Here is a 12071-nt window from a genome sequence, read left to right on the forward strand (position 1 = left end):
TGGTCGTTTGTCACTGAGCTGAGCATTTATGAAGAAGAATAGAGCAGCCCTCATATCGTTTGTTTCGGACCAAACCAAAAACAGAATAGTCATGCTTCTTTCTCATACAAACTCTGTTTTATTCCCTCAATGGAAATTGGACCCGTCAAATCATTTTCTTTACTCATCAAAACTTTTTCAAACCCCATTTCGCAGCAGAAATTACCCAGCTTCATTTCCCCCTAAACCCAAAAGGCCAAAATTTTCTCAGGGAAAAAAGAAAAAAGAGAAGAAGAAAAACCTCCCATTTTCTTGGGTTTTTTTTCTTGAGCTTTGATGGAGAATCCAGAAGACTTTATGGTTGAAGAGAGAGAAGAGTACATGATTTCACCAACTGGTGGAAACCCATTTCTCAAAATAGCCTGCTTTCTAAAACCCACTTCGTCATCCTCCATAAATGAACCTCCCTTGAAGCTTACTCATTGTTTCTCCTCCCTCCGATCACATTCTGAGCCAAACAAATGGCCTTTGAAGGTTCAATTTCGCGGATGGTCGCCAGGCCGAGAAGATTGGAAAACTTGGGTTGGTCAAATGGCTTCTGTTCACCAACCGACATGGGAGAAAGCTGGTATATACGAAGCAATCATTAACTCAACGTACCATATAAGAAGAGAGAACGATTTGGTTTATGGGTTCGCTGAGAAATGGTGTTCAGAGACCAATACTTTCATTTTCCCATGGGGTGAAGCAACCATCACATTGGAGGATGTTATGGTTTTAGGGGGTTATTCTGTTTTGGGAGACTCTGTTTTGAGCCCTCTTGAAATCCCACGACTGAAACAAATTCAAAAGAAACTACTTGAATTGCGAAAAGAGATTTGCAAGAGTGCTGGGTTAAGAGACGTTTCCACAAGCTTATGGCAGAAGAAGTTCATGAACAGTGGGAATGAATTCGAGCACGAAGCATTCCTTGTCTTTTGGTTGTCCAGGTATGTTTTTCTTGGTGCTAATTATCTGATACATACCAGAGTTTTCTCCATTGCAATTCATTTAGCTATGGGGACCAGAATTGCCCTTGCGCCGGCTGTTCTGGCTAGTGTTTATAGAGATTTGGGTTTGTTGAAAGGGAAAATTGTAGCTTCAAACCAATTGAAAATAGATGATGCTTTTGTAGAACTCGTCCTTAAGTCACCATTTCAATTAGTTCAGGTTTGGGGATGGGAGAGATTCTTGGAACTTAGACCAAAGCCCAATTGTATCAATTATGCAGAGCCAAGAATGGCTAGATGGGATAAAGTAAACGGCCCGAAAGTTCAAAACTTGAGAATGGTTTTAGACTCAGCTGGTGGAGATTTCCAGTGGCGCCCTTATGCCATGGCCATTGAGAACTGGAATTTGCCTAAATGCTATCCACACAGGGAAAAGTGGGTTTGTGTTGGTCCTGATTTGGATGATGAGTTACTGTCATTTGTTAGATGCTTGAGGGTCAGTGAGCTAGTTGGACTTGGTACTATAGAGAATTACCTTCCGCATCGCGTAGCTATGCAATTTGGATATGATCAAGACCTTCCGTGTTCTGTTTCTCGACCTAATCACAATTCTGATATAGCCTGGAAGCATTACAAGAAGGAAATCAAGAATGTAAAGCTGTATCTTCCATGCAGACTCTTTGAGGCAGATGTTAGCACAAAGTACTTGAAGTGGTGGAAGCAATCAATTTCAGGTCTTGAAGAAGTCGCTGTGCCACGAAAGAAGAGAACGAAGAGAGTGAAATTGTTAGTACCGCCTGGTTTTCCTCCCAAACGTAAAAGAATGGAAGCTGAAGATCCTATTGATGAGGATAAACTAACTGTATCAGAGTATTTGAACTACTGTAAGAAGCATGAGAACTTTGGGATTATACAAGGTAGTGACAGTGAGACATTATCAAGTCAAGCTCAACATTTTGCATCATCTCCAATTGCACAAGAAAATTATGTTAATACCATGAAGTCAGATGAATTTCAGAAACGTCAGTCGGAGCTTGAAGCCAGATTTGAAAGGATTAAAAACGTTGTTGACGAGTTAAGGGCATATATATTTTAGGAAAAGCTTATGAAAGAAGCCCCCCTATGAGTTGGTATGTCCTAAACCTGGTGCAGGGACAATGGAGGAAGAGCACCCAACTCTGGAAATAGCAGAAACTTGGTCTTTTGTGCATTGCATATGCTATTCTATGCAGATTGCATATGCCTAGATTTTGTAATTAGGATCTCTTGCCGAGCAAACTAAAATGTGGTTTGTCTATCAAATAAGTTAAATGTTACTTTTAATGGCTCTAATGTCCAACAAACAATATAACAGGCACTATGTTTATCCATATATTCTGACCATGTAAACAGAATTCATGAGCCCGCAGATCTTGATGGCATGTTTACTTACTTAAAATGAGAGAAGTCATGAATCGGCAAACTAAGAATAGAGTAAGGAATTGGAATCAGATGAACAGTTTTAAAAGTATTTGATTAGGGATTTAAACATGGATCCCACATAGTTTTATTTTATTCTTTATGTGTTAGTGGCATGTCGGGAAAGAGAGTAAACACAAGGAAAGAAAGAATTGAAATAATTCTAATACTCATTTTTAATGCAACAAAATTCAGTTACGTTCATCAACTTCCTCTGAAATTGTAGTCTATAATACAATGGATCAATTACAAAATCTATAGGCTTTTTCTTTGTACCTCCTAATTCTACCCTTCCCCTTCTAAATCTATAGGGAAATGCTAGATTGAATATCATAGCCACTTAATTTCTAAGACACCCAAAATGCGTGAAATAGCATTTTTGCAAAAACAGAACAAATTCGTGAAATCGTTAAATAGTATCATAATTTTAGCGTTCAATCAAAATTTTAGGTTTGCCTATTTATTTCATAATAATTTAATGACTAAACGATTTCTAATTTAATTTTTTTTTTTTTTTTTGCAAAAATGATCTTTAAAGGGCGTCACAGAAAATGAACTAATCCAATCATCTAACTACATTTTAACTACGCATAAAAAAAACTACATTTTAACTACTCAAATCCATTATATTTGTAACAATCTGTCAAACACAACCATAGTCTTACTTACCCAAAGAAAAAAAAAAAAAGAGAATGGCAGGCATAGTCTCTTTCACGCACCCAGTATTGCTTGGTACAGACGGAAGATTCTGATTGGACGTTCTCCACTGAGATGAGCCTTCATGCAACAACGTAGCAGAAGCCCTCATTTTGCTGTCTTGGACCGGACAGATGAATCTGTCTTACTCACGTAAACTCTGTTTTATTCCATCAATGGAAACCCTATTTCACAGCATACCAGCATACAACTGAATCAGCCCCTAAACCCCCAAAAGACCAAAACTTTCTCAGCAAAAGAAGAAACGAAAAATCCCCCATTTCCCTTTGTGTTCAAGCTTGAGCTTTGGTCATGGAGGTTCCTCAAGACTCCATGGTTGAAGAGAGAGAGGAGTACATGGTTTCACCAACTGGTGGAAACCCATTTCTCAGAAAAGCCTACTTTCTCAAACCCACTTTGCCATCCTCCGCAAAGGAACCTCCTTTGAAGCTGCCTCATTGTTTCTCCTCCCTCCCCCCATTTTGAGCCAAAGAAGAAATGGCCTTTGAACGTTAAATTCCCAGGATGGTGTAGGATCTCAGAAGACTTCATAACTTGGGTCGACCGCTTAGCTTCTGTACACGAATCTACATGGAAGAAAGCTGGTATTTATGAAGCAATTCTTAGTTCAAGGTACGAAATAAGAAGGCAAGGCGATTTGGCTTGTGGGTTTGCTGAGAAATGGTGCTCTGAGACCAATTCCTTCATTTTTCCATGGGGCGAAGCAATAATCACGTTGGAGGATGTTATGGTTTTAGGAGGTTTCTCGGTTTTGGGGCACTCTGTTTTAAGCCCACTTGAAACCACAGAATCGAAAGAAATTGAGGAGAAACTAAATAAAGAAAGAAGAACACCTTACAGGGATGTGTCTAGGGATGTTCTTGCAAGCGAATGGTTGAAGAAGTTCAGGAACAGTGGGACCGAATTCGAGCATGAAGCTTTTCTTGCCTTATGGTTGTCAAGGTTTGTTTTTCAAGGTTCTAGTTGTGGAATACATAAGCATGCTATATCCATTGCAATTCATTTAGCTAGAGGGACCAGAATTGCCCTTGCACCTGCTGTTCTTGCTAGCATTTATAGAGATTTGGGTTTGTTGAAAAGGGTAGCTTCAAACCAATTGAAAAGAGGTCGTGCTACTTCAGAGGCTATTCTTAGGTCACCATTTCAGTTAGTTCAGGTTTGGGCATGGGAAAGGTTCTCGGAACTCAGGCCAAATCCCAATGATATTAATTATACTGAGCCAAGAATGGCGCGATGGGAAGGAGTTGATGGTCTCAAAGTCAAAAACTTGAGAATTGTTTTGGACTCAGCTGGAGAAGATTTCATGTGGCGCCCCTATGCCATGGCCATGGAGAACTGGCATTTGCCTAACTATTATCCACTTAAGGAAAAGTGGGTTTTGGTTGGTCCAGATTTGGATGATGAATTACTGTCCTTTGTTAGATGCTTGAGGGTCGGTGAGCTAGTAGGACTTGGTACTATAGAACACTACCTTCCGCATCGCGTTGCTATGCAATTTGGATTTGATCAAGAACTTCCATGCTCTGTTACCCGTCGTTGCAATGCTGATGTAGCCTGGAAGCATTACAACAGGGAAATCAAGAATGTTAAGTTGTATCTTCCACCTAGGCTCTTCGAGGCGGATGTTAGCACGAAGTACTTGAAATGGTGGAAGCAATCAGTGTTAGGTCTCGAAGATGCAAATGAAGCTGCTGTGCCACAGGAATAGAAAGATCAGAGTGTCACTTGCTCACTACAAAAGGCTAACCACACCCCTGCACCTCCTAGTTTCCCCCCCAAATGGGACAGGATGGAAGCTCCTATAAATGAAGATAAACTATGGAAGCTCCTATAAATGAAGATAAACTAACTGCATCAGAATTTTTGAAACATAGTAGGACTAAGAAGCATCGAAATTTGGAGATTAGACAAGATGGTGACAGTGAGAAATTATTATCAGATAAAGTCCAATTGGCATCTCCAATTTCAGAGAAAAAATTCAATACGGACATGGTAAGCATCGTCAGAAATGAATGTCATAGCCGTAGCTCTTTATTTGAGAAAGGTCTATTGGAGTTTGAGAAACGAGATTCAGAGCTTGAAGTTAGGTTTAAAAGGCTTGAAAGTGTGGTTCAGGAGTTAAAAGCACATAGGTCTGGGACAAGTTTCAGGAAAAGTTGATCAAAGACAGCCCTCCGTTGAGTTGGTATTCCTAAACTTGATTATTGTTACTGTGTTTTTGCTTCAATATCGTTGATGGATACCTTTTTTTCCTTTTTTCATCACTTATGTGTGCAAATTTGAAACAAAAGCACACTTTTCATCCATTGTGTTTGTATTCTATGCTGCTTCTGAATTGATTGTTGGTTGCTTACTTGGTGTCTGAATCTGGATTTTGTTTGTTTGTTGGCTGAATGAGAAGGTTGAGCATGAAAATTTGATTTTTTTTAACAAACCAGTCACTTTTTAAGTGGAATGAAGTAGTAAATTCTGAAAAATTTGAATGACGGGTCACAAGTAAACAGAGACAAGCCCTTCAGGTTTAAGTTCAGTTTTAGTTCAAGTATTTTCTTCTAAACAATGCTATTAATGCTCTAAAAAGAAGCTAGGGAACTGACGGAAGAAAACTCACACTTTATACAAAACTATTGTAATCCTGTTGCCCAAGTTCGATTGTGATCTATCTTATCCAATAACCCTGCATACTGTAAAAATAATTTAGTGCGGAAACTCAAGTCTTATAACTGATGGCGAAACCTTGTGAAGTAGTTTAAGACACTCAAACTCATTAAGTTTCAGCAAGATATCGACCTCTTACGATCAAGAGTTAAGTTTTTCTCTACTTTTTTTTTTGGGTGCAAGGAAATCGGAGGAAGAGAGTTGGACTCTGGAAATATCAGAAACTTGTTGTTTTATGGATTGCTTATAATGCAGCTGGAATCTTTCTGTGTCTACTTAACCTGTCCATCAAAGCTGTGAACCTACATTTACAAATCGATTGTGATCCATCTTACTGAAAATACTATCAAAACATTGTTGTTTGTCAACCAAAGAAGCTAGTTATTTTTAATGGCTCTATTGTCCAGGAAACTAAATCACTGTCACTGATCTTGAATACAAACAAATTCATTTCCATTTCTATTTCTGTTTATGGACTTTTCTCTTGAACTTGTGGAGTTAAGTTTTTGGTTTCAGGAATTGTAGTCTATAATACAAGGAATCAATTACACAGCACATACTTGTGTGTTATATCTAGCATATAAATTTTTTTGGCATGCCTAATTAAGAGATGTACAATACGCTAGGCAGCGGAATGTTTCTGCTTTTATCTTTGACGGATTTTTTGTATACTGATGCTTTAAGCCCATCAAAATACTGGATTTATTTATTTACGTTATAGTGAGATTAAGATTCTGGTCTGAAATACTGAAAGATTCTGGTCACTCTCGACAACAAAAGTGGGGGAAATTTTGACTTGATAGCCGGCATCATTTACAGTGATTGATGTCAAACGGCCATTACTACAAGCTATCCTAAACCAATTCAGGGGGAATGCATCGGAATCAAAGGACTTTGAATCCATGAAACAAGAACTTTCCCAGAAGTCTGCATTACACCTTGTCTGTATAATGTATTATGTATATGGCCAAACTTTACCTGGAAAGTAAGTGTACACATACACCCAATGGAAAGTAATAGTTTCCACTTTAGAGCCAGTATGTTGTTTTAACACAGTAACCAACTTCCTCAAACAGATAGAAAATATAGAGCCAGAAACAAATTCCAATTAGAGAACAAACAGAAATAGAAACTTCAATAATATCATTCAACTTGGAAAAAATTTGTTAATTCAGAATCACATCCTCGATTTCTTTATTCTTAGAAATTAAAGAATTGCTAATCAATCAATTACAAAGTGGAAACTGTAACCTATACATCATATCATATACAACAAATAACAGAGCCAAGGTGGCCAGTTTCTATACTTCAAGAGCAGATCTCGCCTTCCTCTCACCAGATCTCTCCTTCCTCCCAATCTCCATTCAAAAAGGCCTCCTCGTCCTGACCTTGCAACTCATCATCTTCCCTGAGGAATACACCCAATTTCTTAAGCGGCAATCCGAGGCGGACCTGTAGAAAAGGATCTTCGCTGCCACAGCCACACAGCATCTCAAGTTGTTTGAGATCCTGTAAAGGGTCCTCAAATTGCACTGACTTCTTCATGTTCGAAATGGCACGGCGAGCCAACTCCCTTTGCTTCATCCGCTGCATCGATTTTCTCCTTGGTGGAGAATCAGGTACACCCATAAGTATCTTGTTTGCTTTCAATATTGTACCTGAAAATCGTAGCTTTAGTGCATGAATTCGGACAGCCTCACGTTGGGAAAGATTCTCTGAGGCCTGATCCATGGCATTATCAACAAGGGTGGCCAACTCATCGTGTTTGGTTGAATCAACTGACTGAGAATCAGAAACACCAAGCCCTTGACTTTGAAGAACGCTAGAAGGAGAAGAGGTCTTGCCCTGTTTCAGTTTGGGTAACACTGCCAAACCCTTGACTTTGGGCAGAGGAGAAGGACAAACAGACTTGGGGTTTTTCTCCAGGACTTCCTTCCACTTGCTCTCAAAAACACCACTGAGATGCTTGGCTGCTGCACGCTCAATCCTCCCAGGCGGATAATATCTTAAAGCATTTGACAAGGTAAGCCTCACATCAGCAGCAAACCCATCAGGACTGGAGTAGACACCCCTCTCCAATTTGGATTTCACAGTACCGAAATCCATCGGCCTCCAGATGTCGTGGACATAAACCGGATCAACCACCACAGGCTTCTCAAAGTACCTACTCACATGGCGGAGGTTCATCAGACACCCCAAAATTTCAGAACAATCAAACTCAAAACCTAGTTTTTGCCTCTTGATCTTCTGAGTCTGACAGAGACCATCAAAACCTAACTCCTCCGATTTTCTATGCTTTCTAGGAGACGAAGCCAAAGGGATGGTCTTTATCTGTTTGGGCGACAAACCCTTGCGCAAAGGAAGAGAAGTAGTCGGCTTTTTCTCCACGGCTAAATTCTGTTGGGTCTCAAAAACCCTAGAAACCCTCTTGATCTTCTGGGTCTGAAACGGAAACTCAAACGGAGCAACGCTATCCCCCAATTGTTTACGCTTTCGATTTCGAGTAGACAACGTCATTCTCGATTCTCGACTCCAAAACCCAAAATTCGCACAATTGTTGGACAGTGAGTGAGAGAAAGAACTCGCTCGCTACTTTTAAAACCCAGAAATCACAAATCGTTGCAGAGAAGAAGAGAGAGAACTCGCTCCTTCTTGAGCCCAGAAAACCACTCGATCGTTGCAGACAAACAGAGCGACAACTCGTTGCTTCGTAAACCACTCGACCCAAAACTCGCCTCGCTCGTTGCAGAGAACAGAGAGAATGGGAGAGAGAAAGAGAGTTTTGGAAACTAAGGAGTGCAGTGCAGTGATCAGGATTTAGGGTTTGCAGAGAAAGAGAGCGAGAGAAAGAAAGAGACGATAAAAGGAGGGGAATGTAAGCGTTCTGGCGCCAACGGTCTTCTTTTTGATGTTCAAAATGAAGGTCGGTGCTGTGACTTGGTTGGCACTGAAGCTTTGCATACGCGTGATAAAGTAAAAAAGCCACCCGTAAACATGGAATAAAAAATATATATTTTCTTTCCTATTCCTATTCCTATTCCCAAATGGTTTGGGAATAGAAATAGGAAACACAAAATTAAAAGGTAAAATAAGAAACACAAAATTAAAAAGTTTGATTTACTTATTTATAAATCAAAAAATATTTTCAGACCCATCACCCAAAATTTAAAAGCTGTAGTCATTTATATTCATTTAGGAAATTTGTATTTAAAAAGAAAAATTGGAAAGTTTGTCTATGATAAAAAAAAGAAGAAGTGAAAATTCAAAAAAATTAATTATGTAAAACTTCAGCCATGGATGGATGGTAAAATACCTTGATAAATTAAAGAAAATCAATTGAAAATCAATCTACCTAGGTATAGATGCAACTTATTGATGATATCAGTTTCTAACCCTAGTGAAAATTAAATAAATAGTTTCCAAATAAATCTAGATAAAAAGAACAAGAGAGCAAGATAAATTTAAGCCACAAAAGATAAGTATGCGGTACCTAAATATCATAGGTGTAGAGATACTCGCCTAATCCCCGAAGACATGTCCGATTTTCGTACTAGTTACTTATCTTTTTCTCAATAATATACTATCATCTTTCTCTAAAAAAACAATTTATATATATATATATATCAAAGAAAGTGAGGCAACAAACAACAACATTTGGATGGTAACAATGGTAGATGGGAAGAATATCCTTGTAGTACGTCATAAATAGATGTGGAAAATTTATTCCTAGTGTGACGCAATGATCTACTTTCGCTGTTACACACTTCCCTAAACCCTAATTTAGTTCTATTTCAGGTGTTGAGAGGACCCATTAACAATATATGTGTCCCATTAACAACATATGCATACACAATTGGTCCAATACATTCCCAAGGAGCTCTAGTTCTAATGGCAGCCCGTCACATCTTATAAAAAGAAAAACAGTAAGTTAGACAACAATTCCATATGTCCTATGTTTATTGGATGGTACAGCAACCACGTGGTGTGTCAAACAAAGTAGGGCAAATGTTCAATTATGCTAAGATACACTCATATTGACTCATATTCACACATATTATTATTCTTCTCCAATATGGAGGTATTTATAGAGAAGTACAACCCTAAATAAAATAGAAAATAAATCTAAATTATAATATGACTAGATAAATGGTAAGTAACTAAAATCCTAACATAGTAAGGAACCAAAATCCTAATTAAGTAAGGACTCGTCAACAATCCCCCTCAAGTTGGGCAAAGATATTTCGCAGGCCCAACTTGACAAGCGAGTAACAGAATACCATACTTAAGAAGCACCAATTGTAGAGAAGGTCTTTTAGTCAACCATGAGTGAAACAAGTGACAAACTAAAACAAAGTTTGCAGCGGAAACACAAGAGCAAACTCTAAAAAATAGGGCACATAGCAGAACACAGAAACCTTGTGAGTACGGCAATAGGTAAGGCAGAACACATATACCCTGTGAGCATGGCGGTATGTAAGGCGAACACGAAACCACGTGAGCACGGCGGTATGTAAGGCGAACACGAAACCCCGTGAATAAGGCGAGATAAGGTAGAACACTGTAAGCACAATAGATAAGGCGAACACGAAACCTTGTGAGCACGGGAGATAAGAACACGAAACCGAGCATGGCGAGGTAAGGCGAACACGAAACCCCGTGAGCATGACAATAGGGAAGGCGAACACGAAACCCTATGTGCGACGGTAGATAAAGCGAGAACACGAAACTCGTGAGTGCGGCACAAAAACCCTATGAGCACGGCAGGATAAGGCGAACACGAAACCCTTTAAGCACGTGAGGTAAGGCGGAACACGAAGCCTGTGAGCACGGCAGTAGATAAGGCAAAACCAAACCCTAAAAATAGGGTAAGGCAAGTAAAGCCAAACCTCGAAAAAATAAGGTAAGGCAAGGCAAAAGTCAAGAGCAAAGGCAAGGTCAATGAGTGCGACCACAATGGAGACACACCAACAAAGGCATGAGCAACAATGGCATCATAACAGGCAAAAGCAACAATACGATACCAACAATAGCAATACAAGGCACGACACCAGCAAGTAGGGGTGGTTGCGGTTGAATAATTTTACTCAAACCGCAAACCGACCGACTATTTGCGGTTTGGTGATTTTGAAAAAATCGAGCGTTTTGCGGTTTACGATATGTAAACCGCAAAATGCGGATAATTAGCGGTTTAAAACCGCGAGTTCTCAAGCATTCACAAAAATATAAATTCACAACCTAAATAAATAAATACACAACCTCAATTTCTCAAACATATATAAATTCACAATCTCATCAATTTCTCAAGCATTCACAACCTAAGAAAATTAAAGTTACAATTTCAAGCATTCCAATTAAAGTTAAACTTCTCAAGCATTCCAATTCCAAATCCTTTAAAGTTATAAACCAAAAGGAAAATGCAAAACAAAATGAATTAAAGTTACAACAAAAAAGAAAAATTCAATTCAAAGTTAATTAAAGTTATAAACTAAAAGGAAAATGCAATGCACCAATGTTACAAACTAAAGTTATAAACTCAAGTGTTGGTGGTGAGTGGATTTGAAGAACCCCGTTGTGTTGTTTGAGCACCAATGTTATTTACAAATAAAACAACATAGTGTAGTACATTTTATTATAAGAAGAAGCATAAATAACATTAGTATAAATAAACTAATTACTTACAAGTTGTCATATGTTCTATTTCCTTGTAAAATTCAACTTCATCATCCGTGTGGCTATACTTTGCGGTTTGCGGTAACCGCAAGTTTTGAAAATCAAATACAACCGCAACAAATGCGGTTCGGTTCTTAATACCGCAAATGCGGTTCGGTTTATCGCGATTGCGGTTTCATTGCGTAAATTATCGGTTGGTTTTTGCGGTTTTTCGGTTTAAAATGCCACCCTACCAGCAAGAGCAACAAGGTAAGGACATAACAGGCATCATCAACAATAATCAACATTGTCCCCAGCAAGAGTCATAATTTGCATGAGTAATAACATTGTCCCACAAGAGACCTAGGTATGAGCAACGATCTGGCACTAGTAAAGGACATAGTAGTCAGCAGTAATAACAATGACAAATACTTCCATTATTGCAGAGACAATTTCTCTTCACTCTCTCTCTTGCCCTAAAGAGAAGAGGTCGTCGGAACCATAAGAAAAGTGGCACTTAAGAAACAAAAGCGGACTGATGCTCAGATGTAGAAGAATCAGCCATGGCAGATAGGTAGCTAAATTGCAGCGGAATAGATGAGCAGCAGTGTCACTCCCCCT

General features: G+C 38.9%; 1 protein-coding gene and 1 pseudogene across 1 annotated transcript; one reads left to right on the plus strand and one right to left on the minus strand.

Moving 5' to 3' along the window:
* LOC103326484 (uncharacterized) lies at positions 1 to 5496 on the plus strand (annotated as a pseudogene).
* A 1211-nt stretch (positions 5497 to 6707) lies between these two features.
* Positions 6708 to 8556, minus strand: LOC103326519 (uncharacterized). The gene has a single exon (XM_008228751.3). The coding sequence runs from the start codon at positions 8316 to 8318 to the stop codon at positions 7134 to 7136; it is 1185 nt and encodes a 394-aa protein (XP_008226973.2). The 5' UTR covers positions 8319 to 8556; the 3' UTR covers positions 6708 to 7133.
* Positions 8557 to 12071: the final 3515 nt, after the last annotated feature.

The sequence above is a fragment of the Prunus mume genome, linkage group LG3 (genome assembly GCF_029339155.1).
Source record: "Prunus mume cultivar Tortuosa linkage group LG3, ASM2933915v1, whole genome shotgun sequence".
Classification (NCBI taxonomy): domain Eukaryota; kingdom Viridiplantae; phylum Streptophyta; class Magnoliopsida; order Rosales; family Rosaceae; genus Prunus; species Prunus mume.